Here is a 27280-nt window from a genome sequence, read left to right on the forward strand (position 1 = left end):
GGCTCTGACATGGAGAAGTTCTCAATTATTCTTATTTTAACACTACCAACATGCTTTAGGAAATTTGAATTGCCTTCTCACGTTTTTTAAATTAAAATTTAATTTTACCTAATTTATATGAACAAATCATGTGGTACTACAGGACTTTAAGAAAATGGAAGCCCTCTGGTCTGCCTCTCTCTACTCCTACGTTGTGTTCCCCAGAGACAATTTTCAACCCATATTAGCTATTTACAGCTATTTTTTAAACTATGTATTTTCCTAATTTGCTAATTTAGATTTTGTTTACTGACTTTCCAATACGTTACATAAGGATTCAGCTTTCTTACACCATCCACCATACATGTATTTCCTGGCCCTCCATTTCCTTTACTCATATATCAACACTTTTTATTAAATCAATATTTAAATTTTGCCATTAGGATTATATGAATATTGTTCATACCTGAGACACTTAGTGTACTGTGATTATATTAAAACAAAGTTAACAGGCTTTTAAGAGAGAGCGAATTACAAAGAGGTGAATGCTTTGTAGCTAGCTGCTCTCTCATCGCTCCCACCCAGGAGAGTTATTGAGTTCTGGACATTTGCCAAACTAATTACAGTTTGGAACAAAATTTTAAAAAATGAACTGTCTCCAAATCTTTGTAAAATCAGTTTCTAGGGGCATATTTTTCCACAGCCATATTTTTGAAATTCATGGCTTCAATATACCCACTCAGGGATAGGGTCATTCTGGATATCCCACAGAAATTTAATTCTATGTACCAGGATTTTCACAGCAAACTAGACCTCCATCTATGGTTTCCCTAATTCTTCCAGTGGGAGGGGCTAGTGTATCAGAGGAAGTCCACACCTTTTAATTTTCTTGGATTTTGCAATTCTAGGGTCTGGCTAATGCTTTTAAAATCACTTTGAGTATCTAGAGTCCAATCCGGACAGATATTCTGGGAAGGAGACATGAACAAAGTTAACATCAGTGTCAGAATTACCGATTCTGATTCCCTCACAGTTCAAATTAGCAATAAAAATAACGGAAGTTACTGATTCTGAGAAACCAGATCTCATTATTTCTGAAATAGTAGGGGAAAAAAGTGAATTTGCCTTATATTTCTATCATTTAAATTTGAGTGGTCTATGAGGCAAGCCAAATCTAGATGTAAAAAGGCATTATAAGTGGCACTCAGAATTGAGACTATTTCTGAGATTTTTCACCTATTAAGTCGAAAGTTTTGTGTCCAAATGCCATACAGAAAAATTGACAATAAAGTAAGAAGCAAAAGACAATCTCCCTAGAGGCTATTTAGAAGATAGCAGATAGTTATTCGCCTTGAGAAAAATAAAAATTTAACTTTCCAGAAACGAAAAGGCTGGACACAACACATCTCTCTCATCATCCTTTTTACTCTGATGGCTGAATAAGGAAATGGAGCAGCTGTGAGCTTTAAGTGTTTCACATATGACTATAAGACCCAGAAATGAGAGTTTTTAATCAAAGAGTAAAAACTTTCTCATGGACTTTTTAAGAAGATGCTTTTTTCCAGCAGCCCTAAAATGACTTTCAAGTGACAAAGGCCTCCCCAGACTTCTACTTTATATAAACTAGATAGTAGATGACAGGCCAAAGAATTATTCCTAATGGTGGTTTTATTTCTCCCTAAAATTAGACATAATGTATTGCTAATAGTATTAGCAATGGTTATGTAAAATTCTCTCCGGACTTCATTCAATAAACATTCACTAAATACTTTTTTTTTTTAATGTTTATTTATTTTTGAGATAGAGACAGAGAAAGACAGAGCATGACCAGGGGGAGGGCAGAGGGAGGGAGACACAGAATGTGAAGCAGGCTCCAGGCTCTGAGCTGTCAGCACAGAACTCCATGCAGGGCTCGAACCCCTGAACTGTGGGATCCTAACCTGAGCCGAAGGCAGATGCTTAACCAACAGACCCACCTAGGTGCCCCAGCATGTACTAAGTACTTTTAATGTACTTAATATGTAATAAATAAATGGTGTAATGAAGTACTGTTACTTCTTATTCTTCTTTGACAGCCTCAGGACTATGATATATTGTAAATTTTTAAAAAATGTTTATTTTTGAGAGACAGCCAGCACATGCAGGGGAGAGGCAGAGAGAGAGAGAGAGAGAGAGAGAGAGAGAGAGAGAGAGAGAGAGCGCAGAGCCCTTCAGGGCAGAGCCCAAAGCCGGGCTTGATCCCATGAACTGTGAGATCGTGACCTGAGCCAAAATCAAGAGTAGGACGTTTAACTGACTGAGCCACCCAGGCCCACCTGGACTATGATACACTGAAGAGAAGTCTGTGAGGTACTCAAATTCATCATGAAATAAGGTAAAGGTATAAAACAAAATGTTTTGCTAGGAGTCATTGTACATATGATTTTTGCATTTCTTTCTTACTTAGCTAGTCTTCTAGTACCATTTCATGGTTTAAGAATTCTAATCTTCTTTGCTTTATTCCTTTTGACATGTTGGGACATCATAAAAAATGATGTTTTATGCTCGCAGCCTGTAAAAATTATTGTACACTGTATGTACACTCACTGCATGACTATTGAATTCTGTATTGTTAAAATGATAGGGTAAAGTTGAATATGTCAAAGCTTAAATGTCTCTTGTTCTTCTTTGGAAAAGTCTAGTTAATTGTTAAATATCTTAGACACAGAGTATTACCTCACAGCCATCTGCCAAGGCAAACCCTCCACCAACAAGGATGGCTATATCCCAGGGCATGAATGACTGGAATTCTTTCCAAGTAATCAGCGGAGAATAATCAAAAGCAACTGCAAAACACAATTCCCACAGTTATACATTGCTTAAAAGATGACAATATGACATGTATTTGTTTTCATTACCTGAAACTGCCATCTCATAAGAAGTTTTTAATATTCCTCTATTGTTTTTAGGTAAGTAACTTGATCTGAACTTTGAGTGATTTCTACCTGGCTGAGGTGGAACACTGCATTCCAAAACAAACAAACAAACATAAACATGACTTGGAAAAATCCTTTGGATCATATTACAAATTTAGATAGATTATAACATTATCATTTATAGTGCCATTCATTCATTCATTCATTCCACTAACATTCTGCCTACTATGAGTAACACAATGCATTGACTATACTATTCTTTGCTATTCAAAGTGTCTAATACGACATTGGTTCTAATATCATCACTGTAGCATTATAATTTTATTCACTATTTTCTTGAACCTTTTTTATTTTTTCAAATCATGAGGAGGGTCATAATAGATTCATCATGATTTCAGTTTAAAATCAAAGTTCAGATTAAATAATTTAAGTATCATTCATAAGACTCTTAAAATTCTTATAAAGCAATTATCATAAAGACTTCTTTTGATATTTAGGTCATAATGGCTCATTTGATTTGTTGAGAAAAAAGGTCATCCATGAATATATTATTCCCATTTAACATTTGTGTGTAACAAGTGGCCTTCTACATGGTGAGATTTTAGGGTTACTACTAAGACTCCTTCCTATCTCCTTCTGTTAAACCTAAACCAAACTTACCTTCGCTATTGATGGAGATTTTGCTCTTCCTTGCTTGAATTAGGATATATATACCTATCAAGGCCTGCCTTGGTGGCTCAGTCAGTTAAGCGTCTGACTCTTGATTTCAGCTCAGGTTAGGATCTCATGATCTTGAGATCAAGTCCTGCACTACGCTCCGTACTAGGCATGGAGCCTCCTTAAGATTCTCTCTCTTCCTCTGCCCCTCCCCACCTGTGTGCACGCTCTCTCTCTCTCTCTCTGTCTCTCAAAAAAAAAGCGATATATTTTCTGTTAAAACACAAACATTTCTGAAATATACCTCTCATGTAAAATTTAACACATAATGTCTTGCCATTTTTAAACCTAGTGTGAATGAGTTTATCAGCGAGAACAGGAGTTGAAGAATGAGAAGAGAGAGACTGGTAGACATTGGTATAGGGGCCAACGGCAGGCTGCCCCAAGATGGGCGACTTTGTCATGAATGTTATTTTGAGTTAAAAGCAATCACAACCCAGCAGACTTGGGCACCTGGATGGCTCAGGCGGTTGAGTGTCCAACTTTGGCTCAGGTCATGATCTCATGGTTCGTGAGTTTGAGCTCCACATGGAGCTCGCTGATATAATTGCAGAGCCTGCTTTGGATACTTTGTCTCCCCCTCTCTCTGCCCCTCTGCTAGTGCTCTCTCTCTCTTAAAAATAAAACAAAACAAAACCCCCAAAACACTAAAAATACAAACAAAAAAAACCCAGCAGATTCAGAAAAAGTTCTTTGCCTCCCCACTCAACTATCTGCTTGTACCAGGAAAAGAGAGATTAACAAAGATTTCTCTTTACCTAAGAAACTTATCTGCATAATTGGGTAACCTTTGTTTTCCAAACATCTCCTTTCACCTTCCTGCTATTGGTCTTTCTCCTCTGTATCCTCAGACCCCTATCCCTCTTCTTAGCTCATATAAGGGTCATGTTGCCTCACTGTCTTTGGAACTTCCATGTCTGTGTGGATTCCCTGTATGTACACCATTAAATTTGATTTTCTACCATTAATCTGCTCCTATCAACTTGAGTCTTAGTCCAGCTGGAAGGATCTTGAAGGGAAGATAAAATTCTTTCTCCCCAACAGAAGCAAGGCTTTTTCTGAGAGGAGGATTCAAATGTGGGAACCAGGGAAGTTAAGCCAAGCATTGGTTCCTCAACACTGGCCACTAACAGGCCATAGGGATTTGACTTCAACGGTCAGTGTCCTCAGGGTCTCACAGAAATTTTTACTCTGTATTACAATATCTCCTTATAACACACTTTGAGATGTTCTAGACTCAAGTAAAGAACAAAAGGCATTTATTTCTACATTATGCTATTTATATATATCATGTCCTAGAAATCTGACTCATTAGTCGCTTATCAATTTGGACACAGGGAGTCAGGTGGGCCAACTCAACTCCATGAATCCAGGTTCCACCCATGCAAAAAAAAAGGCAGCACAAATAAAAGAAAAACCAACAATAAAACCCTCCACCCTCTACTAGACTATTTCCAAACAATTTTAAACCATTTGTCCTACAATAACAACATAGGAATCTGACTACCAAAAACACCTGCTATATTAGTATAAAGCATAAATGGGGGGGGGACAGCAGAATCCTGTGTTTAAAAAATATGTGTGTGTCAGGGGAAGGGGGGTATGCTCACATAAACAAGGATACTTCTTTGTCCATGTATTACAAAGACAATGAATGCTCCCACTGAATACTACGTCTTTCATTTGTGACACTAGGGTTCTGGCTATATGTGGGCTTGATTTGCATTCTCTCCAGGATTACTATGATGATGTAAATACTCTTTCCCTTGAAACTCTTCACCTTTTTAGATCCTCAGCATTTATTATCAAGGGCTCATCATGAAGTATGACTTTAGAGTTCTTGTTCCTATGTTTGCCAATAGTAAGATTAATTCTGATTATGGCAGGGGAAGTGGGCCTATTGTGAACCAAACAGTATCACTCATAGTGGAGTTCTAACCATGTTGCATAAGGAAATCTACTTCTCACTTCTGCCAAGTAAGATGGTTCTCCTTGCAGGGGGAGAACACGTGCTGGCTGAATAAGGGTTGCGGTGTGCAAACAGGGCGTGCTAAGCCAGGCGCTGTGGAAGCATGTCCATTCCTTCTGTTCTAAGTGCTAACTGAAACCAATGGAATTTTGTAATTTTTGCTCTTCTGTCAAATTCATTCAGAATTATAAATAATACTCAACCAATTTCTCCTGTAGGTGTAGTTTTAGTCAATCTCTTAGCTGGGATAAGAAAGAATAGAAGTCCTATAAGTAAGGCAACAGTTGAATCTGTAGCAAAACCAGGATACCTGAAAAAGGACAGATGTGTACATTAAAAATAGCAGGAAGAACTTGAATGAACTAAACAACAATCGACTATGCTAATAAGCATACAAGTAGTAGTGGAGGTATAGATTATTTATTCTGGATAATCAGGTCTAAAATCTATGGATTTCCAACTAAATGATGTAACTTAGTGAAGCCGAAAATCTCACACCATGTTCTCATTGTTTCCATATATGTCTCCTACTTTCAAAACCATGAATACACATGCTAACATAATGGCCCACACTTTTTAGGCAAGGCTCAAGGATTTGGTAAGTGATTTTTTCTTTGAATTTTTTCATTTAATATACTGGCAGAGAACTGAAACCAAAACAATTGCTAGACTAGGCAAAGCCCTGTATAATTGTTGTATAACATCACAGTATTGACTTGTGGCAACGAAAGGGTGTTTCTAGAGTCCTCTAAAATTCTTCTGTAAATTATGAAAAGAAATTGATCTGTTTTTCTAAGATATAACATCTGCTACTGTGGTTATAGGCCCTAGCCATACCATACAAATGAAATCAACCCATTTAATGCTTTGCACCCTGTGAAACTCAATCAAGAATATTAATTATTAGAATGGTTTATGAGATGCTCATAAATGATCACTGTACAAATTAAGAGTGATTCAGGAACAGATGGGGTCTTAGAATCACTAGGTCATTCCAGCAAGTAAGACAGGTTCCCAGAAGCCTCAACTGTTAATAAGCACCTGGAAACCAGACATGAATGAAACAGACATACATAATTAAAATTCAGTTTTAAGATTCAGCAGTATTAACTAGTGAATCTTTGTAACCTGAGAAGAAATATGTACACCCTAGAGATTATTTTGCTGCCTTGTGACTCGGCAATGTGTACATACTATAGAAGCTCTCTACTCCTGTGATTCACTTGAACAGTATAAATAATCAAGGAAACACATTATTTTTATTCAATCTGGCAACTTTAGAAAGGAGTCTGTTTTCCTTAAATATAGATTTTATTTATTTCTTTGCTGAGTACAAAGCTATTTGGTGTAATTTATTCAACAAACTTCACCAATATTTATTATTTTATTGCTCCTTATTTCTTTTACTTGAGTTATAATTTTTTATTGTAATTTTACCAAATTAGGTCAGGCATCATGTAATCTGATTTTGTTTTATATGAAAAGACACATTGAATTCAGTCCAGGTTCAAACAGATGGAATGAAAACATTAGGTGGTAGCTATAAATCTTGATATATCATCCTAGCTTTGGAAATTCTAAATGCTTAAAATCTCTATATTACAAATATATTCTACAGAATATACTTTACATAAAATCAAGCCATAAATGTTGAGGTAATTGTGTTCCCAAAGACTTTTAAAACTGTTATTATTTCAGTACTTGTTTATTTTCATTTTATTTTTACTTGATTATGAACTAAGGTTGCCTCAGTATTACAAAATATTAAGCTTACACAAATTTTATTTGCTTTGGCGATTTATGAATCAAAGTCAATTAGACTTATATCTTCAAGTTCCTTCTCCTCTCAAACCTTTGTTCCTTTTCCTATTGTTTTCTCTTGGAATTCTACATAACACGAACACCTGACCATAGTAAATATACTCCGTTTTCCTGCTGCAAACAAAATATCTTCTGAATTACACTTTCTTCCTATAAAGAACAGAAATTAGAAACTTATTACGTTGAATTCATACTGGGATTTCTTCCTGGTTTTTATTAGCTACTATCTGATTTCATTTAGTGTTTACACACTAGTGTTTAGAGAAGACTCTCCCTACTTAGGTTAATAGGAGTGGAATTTTGAAAAGGAAACTCACTTTTTATGTTGGTTTACAACCTATTACAAAACTAAAAAATAATAATCAAACCGTTAAATGATAGTTTGCTATGAATAACAGGATGCTGCCTTTTGTTTAGACTTCTCAAAGTGAAAAGTTTTAGTCCTAAACAAAAAGTTTATCAAGCTGAAGCCGATCCTTTGAAACATGCTACCGCATCACACTGCTGCACTTGTATGTTCACTAGGAATTTGCACACAGACCTCGCACCTTTAAAAAATGTTGCGAATGCCTATATTGCCAGAAGTCTCTATTCAAGAAGAGAAGGACCTCTTTATTCCATGTCAGCAGAATACCTTTAACTAAAATAATTTTGGTTTCTGTCCCCAGAGACATGGATTCTTGCTGTGGGATGTGAGACAGGAAGTCATCATCGGAGATCTGCTCAATTTAGGAAGCAGAGTACTTCAGTGAAAGACAGATTGGGAACATACATCTCAAAACCAAAGTATTTATATTGACACATAGGATGGCCCTTAATTTAGAAAATTACGCTATCATCCTCCCCGTGACTTCATATGACTCAGCAGGACTGCTGGTCTATAAGACACTGCAAGATGAAATTAACTCGACCCAGCTGCTAACATTAGTTTCTAAAATCAGTCTTATTACTTATTCAGGAATTCTTTATCTAAAAAATAGGGGCAGGGATGGATTTATAGTGAACTAGTATAAAAAAGGAACATAATTAGAAAAAAAAGACAAGATACTGACCTGAGTAAAAAAAAAAAAATAAGTTGGCAAAAATCACAGAATATGAATCCATCTCAGGTTATTACACTTGATCTTAGCCAAAAGGCTGAGAAGCGATCCATCTCAGGTTATTAACAAGGATGGAGTGGCATTTATCTCACTTAATAATAAATATTGTATTTCTGTAGTGAGTAAGGGCAGAACTACTCTTTTTTTTAAAGTTTATGTTATTTATTTTGAGAGAGAGAGAGAGAGCGAGCAAGCAGGGGAGGGCAGAGAAAGAGGGAGAGAGAGAATCCCAAGCAGGCTCTGCACTGTCAGTATAGAGTAGGGCAGCGCTATTCTAAGTGCTGTTATTAGCCTTATTTCACAGATGAAGGAACTGAGATATAAGTGACTTGCCCAAAGGGGAAGATCCAGAATACTCCTCAAGCAGTGAGGCTCCACAGTCTGCACTCCAAACCACCACAGATCATGGCTTTCCTACAGATTATATTTCTAATTTTGTAAGGCTGGGAAAAGCTTTGCCTAAAGGAGCCTGACTTTTAGTTACAGAATATATGATTATCTTATCTGCAGTCTTACCTTAAATTTCATTTCTTATTTTTTTTCCTGAAAAGATTAGAATTAAATCTTTTCAGTGGAAAGGAAGGGGGAAAAAGTCTCATATAATCTTATAGAGTTATAGGAACCACTTAGGAGAAAACCAGAAAAAAAAAAAAACAACAAAAAAACAGTAAGGTTTGACAAACATAATATGTAATGCTTACTTGGAAAAAAGTGCAGACCAACCGGGAACAAACCCAGGATCTCGGCTAAACCATAGCAGAGCCATCACAATGAAGAGGACCAAGGTCACAATTTCCTGATACCTGTGCAAAAATTCCCATCATTTCATTTATTTTCTCAGTCAGGACATTCGTAGAAACTCCCTGAGCTATTGCCAGAGTAATCTTAGCAGAACACTAAACGCTGTAAAAACCAGATGATTACGTGTCAACAATTTGAGAGAACCAGCACAGTTAGAAAAGGACTCGACTCCTCTATGGAGTCTTCGGCTTCCTTTGATTCTACCTGGTAAATTTCAGTGAGCTAAAAGTATGTATTTTGTCATGTTGAGATCTATTTACAAGGGTTAGCATATTCAAGGCCCTTATTAGGTGTCCTAAACACATTATAGACTATTATGTGCCTGTTTCCCTTTGCACGAATACTTGCAGTATAAACAGTTATGCAACTGTGTGAGCATGAGTGTGTTTGCTTGTGCGTCTGCGTGCAGGTGCATCTTACCTTATTGGCCCAAGTTTTTGGTATTCTTGTTTAATCACCTCAGCACAGGCTTTTTGCTTGACTGTTTTGGTCTTGCCACATTTGAACATCTCCTTAAAACTGAAAAGAATAAACTTTTTAAGCAAAGAATTCTCCCTTCATAGAAGAGATTTGTGTGAAAGCTTTACAAAATACAGATCTCCCGGCCAATAACAGAAATCTGTGCTTGGTTCCTATACCTCCATCACCTTCTTTGAATGTCCTCTCCCCTTTTTCCTCTTTTGCCTGGTTTTCTCAATTTGCGAGACTTAATTTTTGTTCCCCATTTTCACACATCTTCCCCTGATCCCTTCCTTTTCTACCTCTGTTTCTACCTCTGTATCCTTGGAATTTTGCCATGAGACGCTCATCTCTAATTTAACACTTTATTATATACCTGATTGTTATAGATTTTAATCTATGTCTTGTCTATCTTGACTGTTAATTGTTGCACATGTGTAGGTTTTATCTCACTAGTGAGATAACCAATTGTTTGAAGGCAGGGGCAGTGTCATAGATGTTCCCTTTGGTACAGCGACTCTCAACACTGTACATATAACTGGCATGTAAGACAAACACTCGACTCATCAACTGAACAGTGTCAAATTGAGACAGCTGGTTGTCAGATCCATCAGTTTTCACAAAATATACTAAACTCGGGTCATACACTAGGGCAGCGAAGTCATGTACCGTGATCATGAGCGGAGTCTGAACTAGATCTATTCTCAGAACGAAAACAACTTGGTTCCATTTTTTTTTTCCTATAAGATTCTTGACCTCTTATGTCCTAATAGAATCTACTAGATAGTTTTTCAACTATTGCCAATAGTAACTGCCGGTGCCTATTTCTTTCAGCTGTTGACTTTAGTGATACTTTCCCCTGTGACTAATTTTTCTTTCTCGAAGTCCAGGGTCTTCAAAACTTTTTTTTTTTGTGAAGTACTGCTCTAGCGCCTAGATTAAAAACAAAAAATCCCTCCAGAGGAATAAACAAATGAGCAAATGGCTAGATTCTTATGGACTACCTTTTGGAAGGTCTATGAGTAGGTGAGTTAGATTACATTATGTACAGTAGGGAAGGCATTTCTGAGTGTATATCCAAAGGAATTGAAATCTGGATCTTGACCAGATACCTGCACTCACATGTTCACTGAACCATTATTCACAACGGTCAAGACATGGAAACAACTCAGATGTCCACTGACAAACAAGTAGGTAAAGTAAAAGTGGTATTAAAAAAAAGAAACAGTGGCTTATACATACAATGGAATATTATTCAGCCTCAAAGAAGGAAATCCTGCCATTTGTAGTAAGACAGATGGACTCGGGGACATTCTGCTAAGTGAAATAAGCCAGATGCAGAAAAACAAATACTGTATGATCTTACAGAAATGCAGAATCCAAAATAGTCAAACACATAAAAGCAGAGAGTAAAATGGTGTTTGTCAGGGAATGGAAGGAGAGGGCAATGGGGAGGTGTTAGTCAAAGGGTACAAAGTTTCCCTTATGAAAAATAAATAAGCTCTAGAGATTTACTGCACAAAATAAGGCCTATGATTCACAATACTGTATTGTATACTTAAAAATTCACTGAGAGGGCAGATCTTATGTTAAGTGCTTTTACCACAAAAGGGAGAAAAAAAGAAAAAGCACAGGGACAAAAGGAAACTTGGAGGTGATGGAAAAGTTTTTGGCCTTCACATTGATGATGGTTCATGGGTGTACACTGATCTCCAAACACGCTGTACATATCAAATATCTATGGTTTTTTGTAGGTCAATCAGACGTCAGTGAAAGCAATTTTAGGAGAAGAATGAGCACAGAAGCATATTCTTCTGTAAAATTGCTGGGCTGAACATGGATGTATATGAGGGAGGAAGCTGGAAGACTGAGGCGGTGTGAAGACAGCTATCACACAGAGACATTGTATTTATTTATCTATTTATTTCTGTAGCTCTGCCACTCAGACTTGTTTGGACTATTATTCCCTTTGAAGGAGCTGAGTTTCCTCAATTCGTTTTTTTTAATTAAAAAATTTTGTTTAATGCTTATTTGTTTTTGAGAGAGAGAGAAAGAGAGAGAGAGAGAACAAGTAGGGGAGGGGTAGAGACAGAGGGAGACACAGAATCTGAAACAGGCTCCAGGCTCTGAGCTGTAAGCACAGAGCTAGATGCAGGGCTCAAACCCACAGACCCTGAGATCATGACCTGAGCCAAAGTCGGACGCTTAACTGACTGAGCCACCCAGGCACCCCGAGTTTCCTCAATTCTTAAATCATCCATTCTACACTTTCATAATCATTCTCCTGCACACATTCCAACCCCTGAACATAATGAGATGGATGTTGTTATACTTAAGATCAATGAGATAATATTTAATGTTTATAATCTCAACTAAATTACTGACTAGTGCCGGTCTAGTCACAATATAAATACTACTTGTCCCCTTGTCACAATATAAATACTACTATTATAAGAAATTGATCCTGAACCATCTTGAGATCCATCTGTAGAACAGAAAAGTAGAATTAAAAAAAGAGGCAAGTCTCCCTAAAAAATGTTTTCCAGCCAGTAGACTGTATATGTATTTGGTCTCTTTGGTTGGGGACTATAAATAGTTAAGTCCAACGCCATATTGGCTTTGCTACAAAGAAGGTTAATGCCTTCACAAAGGAACTGATGAAGTATATGACAATGCATCAACCTCTTCACTTAAATAAGTTCAGCGGCACTGATAGATGAGCCTCTCTTCCCAAGTATGCTGGGATCATTTATAATGGGTGAGTTAACTGTGTTAACAGCCAACATGCTAACCAGAATGTAGGGTGGCCTGCCAGGGGAGTGGCTGATAATTTCCGTTTGTTGATCTAAAACCTTTGGAGGTGAAGACCCCGACTGACTGAAATGGACACTGAAAAATTGGCCGGAGTGTGAAGTTGTGTAATGTCTAACCGATAGCGGACAGCAACGGGACTGCTTAAATATGTCACCGATCATGATTTATGGACTTTTGCCTAATGTATGCACTTCACAGGATTTTTGTCCTCACTGAGAACACCTTTCAATACATCTGCCCTTTATTTTCTTAATTTCTCCTTTATACAGGGTAGGCCATTCCATAATAATGACAATGGTTGCATACATTTTTTTATAAAGTCATTATATGTAGCAACAAAGAAGGAAACAACTATGGGTCTGTGACGGGGTGCTTTCTCCCTTAGTTGGGATTCCTGTCCTTTGCATCTTGAATTGCTACCTGTGCAACTGAATAGACCCCCAGAGGCTTGGATTTCCAGGAAGGGGCATTTAGTATGCAGCTGGCTTCTCCCCACTGATGCCCACCTGCTGAAGTCAGTGACATTCCACACATTTGCTTCAGCAGGAGAACTGCCACACGCTGCTCCCACAATCTGGACAAACAGTTGTGTTTTTTTTGTTTGTTTGTTTTTTTGTTTTTTAAATCATCAGTATCATCTTCCCACTGCTAACAAAACTGTGGCAGTTCTGGAGAAAAATCAGGAAGAGGAAATGGAGAGGGAAGAATATGAGTCCTTAGGTGACTAGGCTTGGAAAATTTGGGCATGGGCACGGACCACCACATGGACACAGTGCTTTGCTTTTCAAAGGAAGCACAGATAGCTGACTTCAGTCTCACCTGCTTAGTAGATAACACGTTGTTTTATTCATAGGTCCTTGAGATTATTTAAATAGCCGATAAAGATGAATTTCAACTGTTTTGTTTTTTCAGGAAAAAAATTCTCAGGGTTTGATTTATAGCCATTTCCCCTTTCTTTGTGGAGTACTGTTATATATAAATATATATAAATATAAATATAAATATAAATATAAATATAAATATAAATATTTATACAAGGATGTACTAATTTTGGTGCCAAGATGAAGCAGGAATATTGCATGCTATAGTTTAAAGTGACTAGGTAACCAGAGGAAATCCCCACATTAAACAAAATGGAGGGACAAAACTTCTTGAAATTCCACTTTAACAAGCTGGACTGGGTCCTTACCACAAGTTCCTTATGCCCTTCCAGCTGATTAATAAATTATTAGCTTAGGATTCAAAGGAGACCAAGATAGATTTGCTTTTTTTTTTTTTTTTAATTTTTTTTTCAACGTTTATTTATTTTTGGGACAGAGAGAGACAGAGCATGAACGGGGGAGGGGCAGAGAGAGAGGGAGACACAGAATCGGAAACAGGCTCCAGGCTCTGAGCCATCAGCCCAGAGCCTGACGCGGGGCTCGAACTCCCGGACCGCGAGATCGTGACCTGGCTGAAGTCGGACGCTTAACCGACTGCGCCACCCAGGCGCCCCGATAGGTTTGCTTTTTACAAACTCTCCTCCACAGCCAACACTGTTTAGATAATGTTTTAGCTTATCCTTAAAATATGTGTTCATGTGCATCAGTTTTGTAAGGAAGAGAAATGCAGAGACTCCGTGTGCACGAAACGGGTGAAAGGGCACTGGGTGAGCAGCTGAGAACTGGGAACGGAGACACCTTTAGTTATCCGATCAACATGGAATATTTACTTACTTGAATCCTAGGAAAAGCCACTGAAGCCAGATCCAGGACAAGAATAGAATAATAATAGCTGCCGGGAAGGAAAGCATAAACCAGGATCCAAAGTTAATGCAACGACATGCAGGGTAACGCCTGTGTGAAAAGACAGAAAAGTGTTCACGGGAGTGTAAAGGGAATCCTTTCTGATGGTCCTCTGGGAAGCAACACCTCACGTCTTTGCCATGCTCCCAGTCAAGAGGGAAGGTGTGGAACCTTCTCATCATTAAGTACGGCAGTTGGTTTTACCTCTTACCTCTTGTCCTGAATCTGTAACTCTGTGATTATTGCTGCTTCCCTCACAAGCAAGGGTGGGTATGTTATGATTTTTGTTCCCTTTGTTCAATGTGTAAGGAAGTGCTTGGGAAAGCTGGCACAGTGTCCACACTCACTAAATGCACAAGAAATGGGTATGCATGGTATATGTGCCTGGTTCTTAGCACTTGAATCATCGGTATGTGAGCGAGGAAAGACAGACTTGGGAACAGATGAAAATTAACTTCATGGAACCTAAATTGGTAGCTGGCATCCCAGGCACTTAGGAAGGGACTCTGATCCATCCATATTGTCTTCTATAGCCGTTTCCCCTCTCTTCTGTCTGCCCTGAAGAAACTACAACCATCTTGCCAGGCCCTTCTTAGAATTAGACAGTGCTTTAGGGCTCAGCCAAACAGAATAAATCTGGACCAGATAAAAATGACTAAAAGTTCTGTGGAAAACATGAGCTCTTCCTTTATTTCTCCTAGTTATTTTCAGCTTTTCAATCCACATAAACACAAAACAATAATAAAAAAAGTTGGGGGAGGGGAGGAGTCAGAGACAAGCACAGTTTCTTTGGTAACCTCACATTTATTCTTCAAAAATGTAGTATAAATTCCAAGTTAATTCTCACATAGTTATCTATTTTATGACAGAGGAGGGAAAAACAGGAAATTTGAGAAATAGTTTCTTTGCTTTTTTTCTTGACACAGTGACTTTGGAACTTTGGAAAGTACAGAAAACACACAGAAGCAATAAAGACACTGTTAACCTATTTTTATTATTTTTGAAATGATAAAATATAGAGAACTTTATAGAAATGATAGACTTTTATATTCTTGTTCTATTTAAATCATGCTTTGTATTTTTCCATTTAAAAAAGGTCATGTAAATAAATGAAATGTTTCACACTATAGCCATCAACATAAGCCACATTTTTCTATTTTATAAAGTGTCTCCTCTATTTTAAGATGGTTGCTAAGTAATGCAAAGACTTAAAAAAAAAAAGAATGGGTTTTTAAAACTCTAGATTTCCAGTGTTTTCTACCATTACTTTGAGGTTATAAAAAAATTGCTCTACATCCTAGATTTATCAGGAGCAAGTTGGGATGATCATTATCTATCATGAAGAGATCCAAAGCTTAGCTTACACATTTATGCAATTAGAAATGACCAAGGGTAAGTAAGAAATGCTACAGAATACAGAGAATTGATGAATGGAAAAATGCTATATCATGTCCATGAGCTTCTACTAAGAATTGCTAAAAATGTTTGCTGTCTTCAGTTGGAAAATTCAATAAGGACGAAAAGCCTTATTCTTATTTCTCATCGGTTTATTAGACTTCGGTTACAGGTTGATGGCTTATGCTATTCTGTTCAGCCTAAAGGCATTTAGAAATGCTGCCAGAATTAGGTTCAAACCAGCACCCCAAACCCCATTTCATCTCTCACCGTCTGTAGCTCATACTTTGAAATCAGGCTATATTGTTCTCCTTACTCAGTCCTCTAAAATTTAACTGGGGGCGCCTGGGTGGCTCAGTAGGGTAAGCATCTGACTTCGGCTCAGGTCATGATCTCACGGTTTGTGAGTTTGAGCCCTTGTCGGGCTCTGTGCTGACAGCTCAGAGTCTGGAGCCTGCTTTGGATTCTGTGTCTTCGTCTCTCTCTGCCCCTCCCCCACTTGTGCTCTGTCTCTCCCTATCAAAAGCAAAAATGAACTATTGGGACCTCATGAAGATAAAAAGCTTCTCCACAGCAAAGGAAACAATCAATAAAACTAAAAGGCAACCAACGGAATGGGAAAAGATATTTGCAAATGACATATCGGACAAAGAGCTAGTATCCAAAATCTATAAAGAGCTCACCAAACTCCACACCCGAAAAACAAATAATCCAGGAAAGAAATGGGCAGAAAACATGAATAGACACTTCTCTAAAGAAGACATCCGGATGGCCAACAGGCACATGAAAAGATGCTCAACATCGCTCCTCATCAGGGAACTACAAATCAAAACCACACTCAGATATCACCTCACGCCAGTCAGAGTGGCCAAAATGAACAAATCAGGAGACTGTAGATGCTGGCGAGGATGTGGAGAAACGGGAACCCTCTTGCACTGTTGGTGGGAATGCAGACTGGTGCAGCTCCTCTGGAAAACAGTGTGGAGGTTCCTCAAAAAATTAAAAATAGACCTACCCTATGACCCAGCAATAGCACTGCTAGGAATTTACCCAAGGGAAACAGGAGTACTGATGCATAGGGGCACTTGTACCCCAATGTTTATAGCAGCACTCTCAACAATAGCCCAATTGTGGAAAGAGCCTAAATGTCCATCAACTGATGAATGGATAAAGAAATTGTGGTTTATATACACAATGGAGTACTATGTGGCAATGAGAAATAATGAAATATGGCCCTTTGTAGCAACGTGGATGGAACTGGAGAGTGTGATGCTAAGTGAAATAAGCCGTACAGAGAAAGACAGATACCATATGTTTTCACTCTTATGTGGATCCTGAGAAACTTAACAGGAACCCATGGGGGAGGGGAAGGAAAAAAAAAAGAGGTTAGAGTGGGAGAGAGCCAAAGCATAAGAGACTTTTAAAAACTCAGAACAAACTGAGGGTTGATGGGGGGTGGGAGGGAGGGGAGGGTGGGTGATGGGTATTGAGGAGGGCATCTTTTGGGATGAGCACTGGGTGTTGTATGGAAACCAATTTGACAATAAATTTCATATATTAAAAAAAAGGTAAATAAAGGTATAAAAATTTTTTTTAAATAAAATTTGTTTAATTGACGAGGGCCTTTTTAGAATTTTTGCCTGGAGGGAGGTAGTTCATTTAGTAAATGAAAGCCTAAAAAAGCTAAATTCTGTTTTCTTTTTGCTTTTTTTCTTTAGTATTAAGGAAGTGAACACCACACAGGACAGTGGCCTCCATGATCATAACCTTTATACTTATATTTCCAGTGAATACTTTAAGTGATAATGGAATGAATGGCATACTGTGAAGGATTAGTTTTTCACTTTTTCTTTTCCCACTTCCTCATGCCCTGTAAAGTGAAGTGACTGCAAGTATCTGCCTAAAATAAATATCATGAACTATGTTAAGTACAATTCATTCTGATAGAATGAATTACTTTTACCTTTACTTTTACCCAACACTTTGAGTATCTACCATGTACCAGGCACTCTTCTAAATACTGGGGATATAGTAGTGAATTAGATGGATGTAAGATAGCCTTTCATAAAGTTTACATTTTTGAAACATTTTTTAAGTTTAGGTATTCATTTTGAGAAAGAGAGAGAGAGAGAGAGAGAGAGAGAAAGTGGGGGAGGAGCAGTGAGAGAGGGAGAGAGGGGAAATCCCAAGCAGGCTTTGCACTGTCAGCACCGTCTGACTCGGGGCTAGATCTCACCAATTGTGAGATCCTGACCTGAGACGAAACCGAATTGGAGGCTTAACAGACTGAGCCACCCAGGTGCCCCCATAAAGCTTACATTGAAATGAGGAGCACAGACAGTAAATAGGTAAGCATGAAAACAATCAGAAAATATAACAAAATAATGTAATAGAAAATTACTAGGGAGAGGAAAAAGTTTTACATAGTGTGGTTAAAGAAGGTGATATTTGAAATGAGATCTAAATGGCAAGAAGCAGCCAGTCCTGTAAATAGCTGGGAAATAGTTACCTGCCCCCCACCCCCAGACAGAGGAAATAGCAAGCACAAAGGCCCCGAGGTAGGAATGAGTGCAGAATGTTTGAGGATCAGAAGGCTAGTGTGGCTGTGGGTAGTGAGCTAAAGTTAGTGGCATGAAATTAAGCCCAAGAAGTAGCCAACAGCAATCAGATCATGTAACAGCTTGTAGGCCATCAGAAGGAATTTGAATTTTAGCACAAACGTAATCAGGAGTAATTGGAACATAATAAATAAGTTAGTGACATGATCTAACTTAAAGTCTATGTAAATTTGGTATTTACATAAAGCATGTTGGTTAGATGGATCCTCAAGATTGAAGGCAACAAGAGTGGAAGCCAAGTTGTAGTAGGCAGAACTCCAAAATGACCCACAAGATTTCTGTGCCTGGTATACATGTTTTGTATAATCTTCTCTCTTCTGTGTGGGAAGAACTTGCATATAAGGTGTGATTTCATTCCTGTGATTAGGTTCTTTTATGGAAAAAGTGAAGGGATTTTGCAGTGGTAATCAAGGTCCCCATTAATTTTTGAGTTAATCAAAAGGGAGATTATCTTGGGTGGATCTGACTTAATCAGGTGAACCCTTAAAAGAGAACCTTTCCTGCTGGCCTAAAGAAGTAAGCTTTCCTATTGCCAGAGGAAGGGGCCATGTGTCAAGGACCTAGAGGTAGCTTCTAGAAGTTGAGAGTGACCCCACGCCAAAAGTTAGCAATAAAATGGGCATGTCAGTAATTCAACCACAGGGAACTCAGTTCAGGCCAGTAACCTGAATGATCTTGGAATAGGGCTCTAACCTTCTGTGGAGATTAGAGGTCCAGCTGTCACCTTGATTTTTAGCCTGGTGAGATCCTAAGCAAGGTTCTCAGCTAACCTGTGCCTAGACTCCTGACCCACAGAAATTATGAGGTCACAAATTCATGCAGTTTTAGGCCGGTTAAGTTAATGGTAATGTGTAAAGTAGCAATATAAACCAAATACACAGGGAAATTTATTAGAAGACAAAAGAAGTTTGGCAGAGGAGTAGGGTAGAATGGGAAATAGAGTAGATTTTAGCTGAAGTCAGATTGGTAGCAGTGAAGATGAGAAGACAATTGATTTTAAACATATTTGGGACAAAATGTGGAGGAATGAGGAAAAGGTGCCATTTATTGAAATGAAGTCTGAGGAGAGAACAGGTTGGCAGATGGGTAAGGGAATGGAGGGTCAAAAATGCTGCTGTGGGCATGTTAATCGAAGACGTCCCTTAGTTTTCCAAGTGGTCATGTTGGATGGGCAGTTAGATAGATGAGTCTGAAAATGAGAGCAGCGGGCAATTAGAGATAGAAAAGAGGTCGTTGCCAACATACAGGTGATATTGTAAACCACAGAAATGGGCGTGATAATTTCAGGAGTAAATGGAGATAAAAGGAAGAGGGAACGCACCCTGGGGCATCTAGAGGTCAGGCAGAGGTTTAGGAATGAGCAGATGAGCTAAGCACATTTCATTCTAACACAAATCCTGTGAGGAAAGCATTATATATCCATTTTACACAGGAAGACACTACGTCTCATAAGGTTAAATGGATTGTTCAAGGTCACAGATTGTACAGTCAAGCAGAATTTTCAACCCAGAAGGGGGGTTTAAAATACAATGTCTTTTCATTAAGGCATAGTGTCCTCAACTCCAGTCCCCAGGTGAAAATAGAAAGCTCCAGATATACTGCAAGATATCCGTAAGCCAGGGCACAAACTTTATGTCTAAGGACATTTTAGAACACCATAGAAATGATTTCACCATAGCAGAGATGTGCTTTGACCTGAAGCCTGTGTGCCCATCATTGCTGAAACTCAGGAAGATAGTGTTGTTGTTGCAGTTCTCATGCCCAACTACAGAATGATGAATAGCATTAATTCTAATGAAATACACAGAAATTGTCTCAAAAGAATGGATGTACTTGTGGAAATTTACAGCCTTGAAACAAATTTTGGTCTTTAGAGCACTATACACTGTGTCCATGCTGATTATAGTCCTTTTGATTAATGACTGCTTTGATTATTTGAGTCAAAGCCACTTTTCAGTTCTGTATTGGTGTATTTGCAGACATTTCTTTTCAAATATTAACTACTTGTTATTCATGAACCAAGCTTATATTTCTAATAGGAATAGCAAAAGTAAAATAAACAGCATCAACTGCTAGCATTATTGGCAATTTCCTATGTGCCAGGCCCTCTTGCTAAGAGCCAAGCATGCATTATCCCACTTAATCCTCACAGTAATAAGTTCTAGTATCACCCCCATTACACAGAGGAAGAAACTGATGATGTTCACAGAAGTTAAGCTAATATATGGCAAGACTGAAATCTGAGCCAAGGTCTGAGTGCAAACTCTGCAATACCCAAATTTCTTCTATGGTACTTGCCAGAGAACTTATTTCTGAGAAATATAATTGCTCAATTCTCCAGGAAAAAATCATGGTAACTTTTGAAGGTAGCTATTGTTAGGTAACTGGTTTACCTTCTCCCTCTATAATTAGCCAACAAGAAAGGTTAGGAAGGTGAGTACCAATAAACACATTTGAATTTAGGGCACCTATAAACACATTTATTTTACAATTTCTTAGTTTGTGAACCCACAGTAGTTATAATTTAATATGTAATTAGTAACAACGACCGTGCTAATTGTTCACAATAAAAGTTCCTTCCATGCTCTTTGTACACCCACATATTACACAGCTGACACCCACAAGCTGAATAATATTCTTTGATAATCAACAAGTTATGAAATTTTACTTCCATTTTAATCTGGTAGATTTGCGTTTTGGGTTTAACTAATAGCTGTTCTATTTGTTAAATAATATTGATGCATCAAAACTAGTTTGCTATGACAGCAGTAATTGCCTCTAATAATATTTCCCTCAGTAGCATAATTTTAATATCAAAAAATTATTTAGTTATTGAGATGATTCCCAAGAACAATAAGCACTTCATTTATGTCTTGGTAGAGTTCATCTCAGCTGATGATTATCGATCATCTACCTGTGCCCCTTGTGTGCTAAAAGAATAAGACAATGATTCATTCAGACTCTATAAGTCTGAAAATCATCAGGGGTGATGGTTATGCATAAATGTAGATGAGACACGTTTATAGAGATGTGAATACAGTTTATGATCAGAGGAGATGGGAATGGTGGTATAGGAGTAACTGAACAGAGTTTCAGATGAAAGAACATCCACACAAGTAGAGAAAGAAATTGACACAGTTGGCAGGCCTTTTAAGAACCGGAGTAGGAGGAAATGGGTTAATTACAAGGTGGTAGTTATTAACAATAATTGTCAGGGAAGGAGAAGATTGGGTGATGACTGGAAGTATTGTCAGTGGAGCAGAATGGAATGAGGGTCAGGCAGAGAATGCTGATCAACCAGGATTTACCTAACAGAGGAGCTAATAAAAATCTCACAAACCTGTAAGGTAGTAACAGGAAGTAGGAAGACCAAAGAATATTTCCAGAATGCTCTATTCCAAGGATTAGTTAAGGATAATGGTGAATTAATCACAGAGGAGCCAGAATTTAGGTACCACTGGTGCTAGATTCAGATTAAGAATGCCAAAAACGGCACACTTTATAGTTGAGTTAGAGAATTAGCTTCATCTGGTTAGTATTATTCTGAAAATCACCTCCCAAGCTATACATCAGCTCATGACAACAAGGGAATGGTTCAGTCTAACTAGCCACACACTTAGCTTTGCAACTATTTCAAATGCCACTTGTTATGTTTGCATGCTTACGTTAAAAAAAAAAGAAAACGCCACCCATGAATGTGAAGACTGATGTAGTTTTTCTTGCTACTGGCAGCAAACTTGTGTTTTTAGAACTTTGCCATCTTGGCACCCTCACATAATATGGTCTGTGAGGCAGTGAGACTGCAGAGTAGAAAGAGCACTGGGCCTTGGGCCATCTGTCTTCATCTGGCTGTTCCTCCATTGACTAGTGATCATCAATTGCTTAAAGTCTCTGAGCCTCAGTTTCCTCATCTGTGAAAGGAGGGAACTGTACACATGCTCTGAAATTCCTCTGTCTTCACTTTTTCTCTTCTTAGCCCTCATTATTACTCAAGAGGATGTGTACTTCTTTTCCAAGACTAACATTTCGACTCTTGTTTCTAATTCCATTCTGCTTCTACCTGACTCTTGGCCAATCAATCTCATCCTCTCTCTTTTTCAAAATGTCACACATCTCTTTTACAGTTTCCTTCTCCTGAGTGTAAAACAAAACTGACATCTCCCTTGTTCCAAGAGAACTCTCTGCCTCTGGTCACACCATGCTTGTTCTTTTTTTCTTTGCTTTGTCAAACTTGAAAGAACCATTTAAGTTAGCTGCTTTCCCCTCCCCACTATTTACTCACATCTTAACTCTCTGCAGTCTAAATTTGGTCCTCCCTCCCATGTGTCTTCTTGGGGGACACTGAATAGAACCAAGCCTTTTCTTAGCCATCCTCCTCCTTGACCCTTCTACCACACTGCTTGTTCCTGAGTCATCCTCCACTTTGAAAATGGTCTTATTTGGCTTTCAAAACACCACATGCTCCTGGTTCTCCACCTACTCTGATAAACTTTTCTCATCTTTTTTGTCAACACTACCCAAGAGTCTATCCATGTCTTGATTCTTTTAACTTTTTTCTCCCTTGGTAACCATTTCTACATCCAAGATTTTAATTTCTGTGTGTGTGTGTGTATATATGTGTGTGTGTATATATATACATATACATATATGTATGTATATATATCCCTCAAATTAAAATTTTTTTTAATATTTATTTTTGAGTAAGAGAGAGAGACAGAGTGCAAGCAGGGGAGAGGAAGAGAGACAGGGAGACACAGAATCTGAAGCAGGTCCGAAGCGAGGCTCGAACCCACGAACCAGGAGATCCTGACCTGAGCCAAAATCGGACACTCAACCAACTGAACCACCCAGATGCGCCAGCCCTCAGATTTTAAACTAACTTCAACGATGCATTTGCAAATGACGACTGAAAATCTTGTGGATAGGGTCTTAGCAGGCCATGTTAATACATCTAAAATCAAATTTATTAATTTCTCCAATGAACCGAGAAATTCATGGCATCACTACCTATCTACCCATATTGGCAAAAATTCCCAGAGTTGCCCTAACCCCTCCTTGCCCTTAAATCCTCACACCTAATTACTCACTCTTCCTGTCTGTACATACAGTGTCCTGAGTCTAAATCCTATCACTTCACAACTAGCTTAGTTTTGCCCTTATCATCTGTTAGCACTTTGGTAATAGACTCCTAATTGGTCTTCTATCCTCAGACTCTTAGAATGCCAATCAATCTGCACATTGCTGTTCTAAACAGTGCCAAAAAATACACAGATTATTTCACTGCCTCCCTAAAAACATGATTACAAACTTTTTGTGTTTTGGTTTTATGAATTATTTGCATTCACTTTCTTCATAAACATGCTATTTACCTCTTTTAAGATTGGGCCATGCTGTATAGACAAGTTTTCTCTAGTGATCCTGGCCGTGCACACAGCTACACTCCTCTGTTAGAGTGAACGTTCAATTATGTTTCTAGGGAGGTAATTGTTTAGGGAGACAGACGGGGGTTTGAATGATCTTGGTTTGGACCTCAGTCTGCTATACAAACATCCACTTTCTTGACTCTAGTAATAATAACAAACATTTACAGAGCATATGCTCTGTGCTAGGCACTTATTAAAGTGTTATTTATTTATTTATTGTAAAACTCTAAACAACTCTCTAAGAGAGAGACCTTATTATCATCCACATTTCTCTGGGAAGGTAACAAGCTTAAAGAGAGTAATCTGTCCAAGATCACCTCGTTTGTAAATGGAAGAACTGGGATTTCAACACAGACATTTTAAGTCTAGAGCCTATGCTTTACTCCCCAGTATATGCCACCTTCACAGCAAGGATATACAGAGTATGTGTGCACTAAAATGTATGTAAAATTTCTGACACGAATTCAATACATATCACCTAACTTCTCTCCTATATGTCAAAACCAAATGTTATTATGTTTTAAAAATTTTAAAGGTTTTCACATATGCATGTTTTGTCTAGAAAACCAGATGGAATTTCGAAGTTTCCTGACAAGTTTTATTTTTTGCATTCTCCAGAAGAATTCAAAACAGTGCCTTGCACATTGTCAGTCCTCAACTAATGTTTGTTGACTGAAGAGTGAAGGAATAAAGGTTTGTTTTATTTGCACTGAATGAAATTTAGCTTTCTCAGAATTCATTGTTCTTCCATTCTTTGTGCAAAGAAGAGAATAAAAGACACTATATATGTATATATATGTATATATAAATATACTTATAAATATATTTATATGAATATACAAAATACATATAAATATATTTTGTATCTATAAGTGATAGATGGAGAGATAGATAAAGGCTTTGAAATGTGTTATCCATTCTCCTCTTCCCATTGTTTGTAAGATGGCACCTTTCTCTAGAAGTAAATGGTAGGAAATCATTGATTCTCAGGATTCATGCACCTTTGGAGCTGGGCGAGATCCAAAATTAAATTGCACAAAATCACTGTTGGTGTTGCTTTAAAAAAGATGGCAAGCAGTGTCAAGAGGATAAAGGTGACATTATTGTAGTGGATTTGAAAATAAAGGGCAATTTCTGTCTGTTTCCAAAGATCTGGGCAAAGAATATAAATCCTTTTTTTTCCCCTGTAGTTTTAAGTTTCTGGAACTTTTCCTAAAGAAAGTGAATGCATTTCATTCCATTGTTGCTTTGAGATGCTGTTGTCTTTTAGGGCCAATATTTAACAAAAAGTTAAATATCTAGTTTGTTTAATAATATCAATTATATTTTTTCACATAAGGTTGTTTTTCCCCTCTATTCTAGTATTTTCTATCAAGAAGGGGTACTCTGAGTTTCTTTCTTTTTGTGTATAATTCCTAATGTTAAAGTAAACTTTTGAAGACAAAACGTCGCCAAATTTCAAAGTACATGTTAAGCATTTTCTAAATTTAAAGAATCTTTGGCCAAATTCCCATGACTAGGAGAATTAGAAGATTAGATAATTAGGGAAAATAGTTACTGAAACATTTTGCTCAAAGTGCTACAATGCTCTCAATCTGTCATTGCAAATGACAAGGGAACAGTTAAGTAAAAGAAAATTTGGTTGATACATTGTGCAAGACTACAGACCAATGGCAAATTCAGCATAGATTACTTTACTTTACTTTAACACCATCAATTTCATGGGAATGGTGGAGGCTAGCAGTTCTCTAACACCAAGAATAAAATAATAAAATTCTAGTCTAAATTTTTAGAAAAAGAGATTTACAGAGAAGACTATAATGTGGAACCTTCTTGGGGAATTAATGAGAAAGGACAGTAGTCTAATTTTCAGAAAGAGATCAAGTACATTTCCTGTCTTAAATTAGGGGATACATTGGGTAAGTCCTTTCTGAGATGGCGAATTTCAGAAGTCTCCCGCTTATAAACCAAATGCCTTTTAGAAGTTTGTTTCTAAGTTGGCCGTTGGGAGTATACATGATGCATGTGTAATCAGAGAAACAGTAAATACACATGGAGGTCTGTGGTAGCCTGTCCTAAACCGCCCTGCCACTGTTCTTTGCACACAAGTTCTTGTTCTTTTTAGAATGGAGTGTGACATTTTCTTGAATCTTGGATTTCTTGGAAAAGCTATGCATGTACAACATTTTGCAAATAATTTCAGAAAGTTTATAAAATCTGTGAATCTGCTTTGAAGTAAGTAATTTTCCTGATTCTGAACCTGAATTTTTCTGTGAAAAGAGCTAAATCCTTTTCCAGAGCATCCTTAATGCTGCCCAACTTGCTGGAACTCTGACAATTATCTGTCCTATTAGTACTTGAAAATATACCTTGGGTGTAGAATCAGTTTGAGGCCTCACATAAAAGCATGGACTTTCAAACTATTTTTCAATAGTTCTTACAATAGCTCTTACAAATATTGTCAAGTATTTTTACATAGTTTAATTCATTTAATTCTCACAATAATCATCTGAACTGTGACTATTTTCGATAGGTAAAATTAAGTCTTGGGGAGAGTAATGCACTTTTTATTCTTCAAATTCATAAAGTAAGTGACTGAAAATTGTGGAATTAAAATTTTTTTTATTGTTTATTTATTTTTGAGAGAGAGAGAGAGAGAGAGACAGAGTGTGAGTGGGGGAGGAGCAGAGAGAGAGGGAGACAGAGAATCTGAAGCAGGCTCCATACTCTGAGCTGTCAGCACAGAGCCCGATGCAGGGCTTGAACTCACAAGCCGCTAGATCATGACCTAAGCTGAAGTTGGACGCTTAACCGATTGAGCCACCCAAGTGCCCCAGACTGTGGAATTAAAAAAAAAGTTTATTTATTTTGAGAAAGAGAGACAAGAGAGCATGCACCAGCATGGGTAGAGGCAGAGAGAGAGAATACCAAGCACATCCCATGCTGTCAGCGCAGAGCCCAATGTGGAGCTTGATCTCACATGAGATCATGACCTGAGCCGAAATCAAGAGTCTGACATGTAACTGACTGAGCCACCTCGGCACCCCTGAAAATTGTGGAATTTTGCATCCAAGTTATCTGACTCTACTCACATATTCCCCATGTTCTGCAGTGGATTAACATCACAGTTGCAGACTTATATTTAGAGTCATGTATCTGTCCTTAGAATACTTTATTACTGCCATTTCTTGCAATTGCCCAATCCTTCAACTATTTTTGAATTCTAGGTAAGACTTCTGTAATTAGCACCTTTGCTCACCACTCATCTTTCAAGTTCAAATGCTAGTTGCAAGCCCTACAAAAATTTTCCTCTGCAAATAATCCCTATTCGCTTTTGTTAACTATCATTTGCAGTATTATTTGTAATGATAAATGTTTTCCCCATTTGGCTAGAATGGTTAGCCAGGAGTTATCTCTTCTGAGCTTGCTTGGGGAATCTGTGGGCACCTACTGATTCACTATGCCCTACATATTTAACTCTTAGT

At 37.8% G+C, this 27280-nt stretch overlaps 1 protein-coding gene across 1 annotated transcript in view; it reads right to left on the reverse strand.

Moving 5' to 3' along the window:
* SLC13A1 (solute carrier family 13 member 1) overlaps positions 1–27280 on the reverse strand; it is a 97062-nt gene that overhangs the window by 4066 nt on the left and 65716 nt on the right. Inside the window, exons 8-12 of the mRNA XM_047097494.1 lie at positions 14291–14410; positions 9723–9821; positions 9203–9304; positions 5784–5890; positions 2695–2804 (exon numbers count right to left, since the gene is read on the reverse strand). Of these exons, the coding sequence (XP_046953450.1) occupies positions 2695–2804; positions 5784–5890; positions 9203–9304; positions 9723–9821; positions 14291–14410 (538 nt within the window). The remainder of the gene's footprint in view (positions 1–2694; positions 2805–5783; positions 5891–9202; positions 9305–9722; positions 9822–14290; positions 14411–27280) is intronic.

The sequence above is a fragment of the Lynx rufus genome, unplaced genomic scaffold, assembly GCF_022079265.1.
Source record: "Lynx rufus isolate CCGP_SWC_20201006 ecotype Redwood Valley unplaced genomic scaffold, mLynRuf1.p SCAF_4, whole genome shotgun sequence".
NCBI lineage: Eukaryota > Metazoa > Chordata > Mammalia > Carnivora > Felidae > Lynx > Lynx rufus.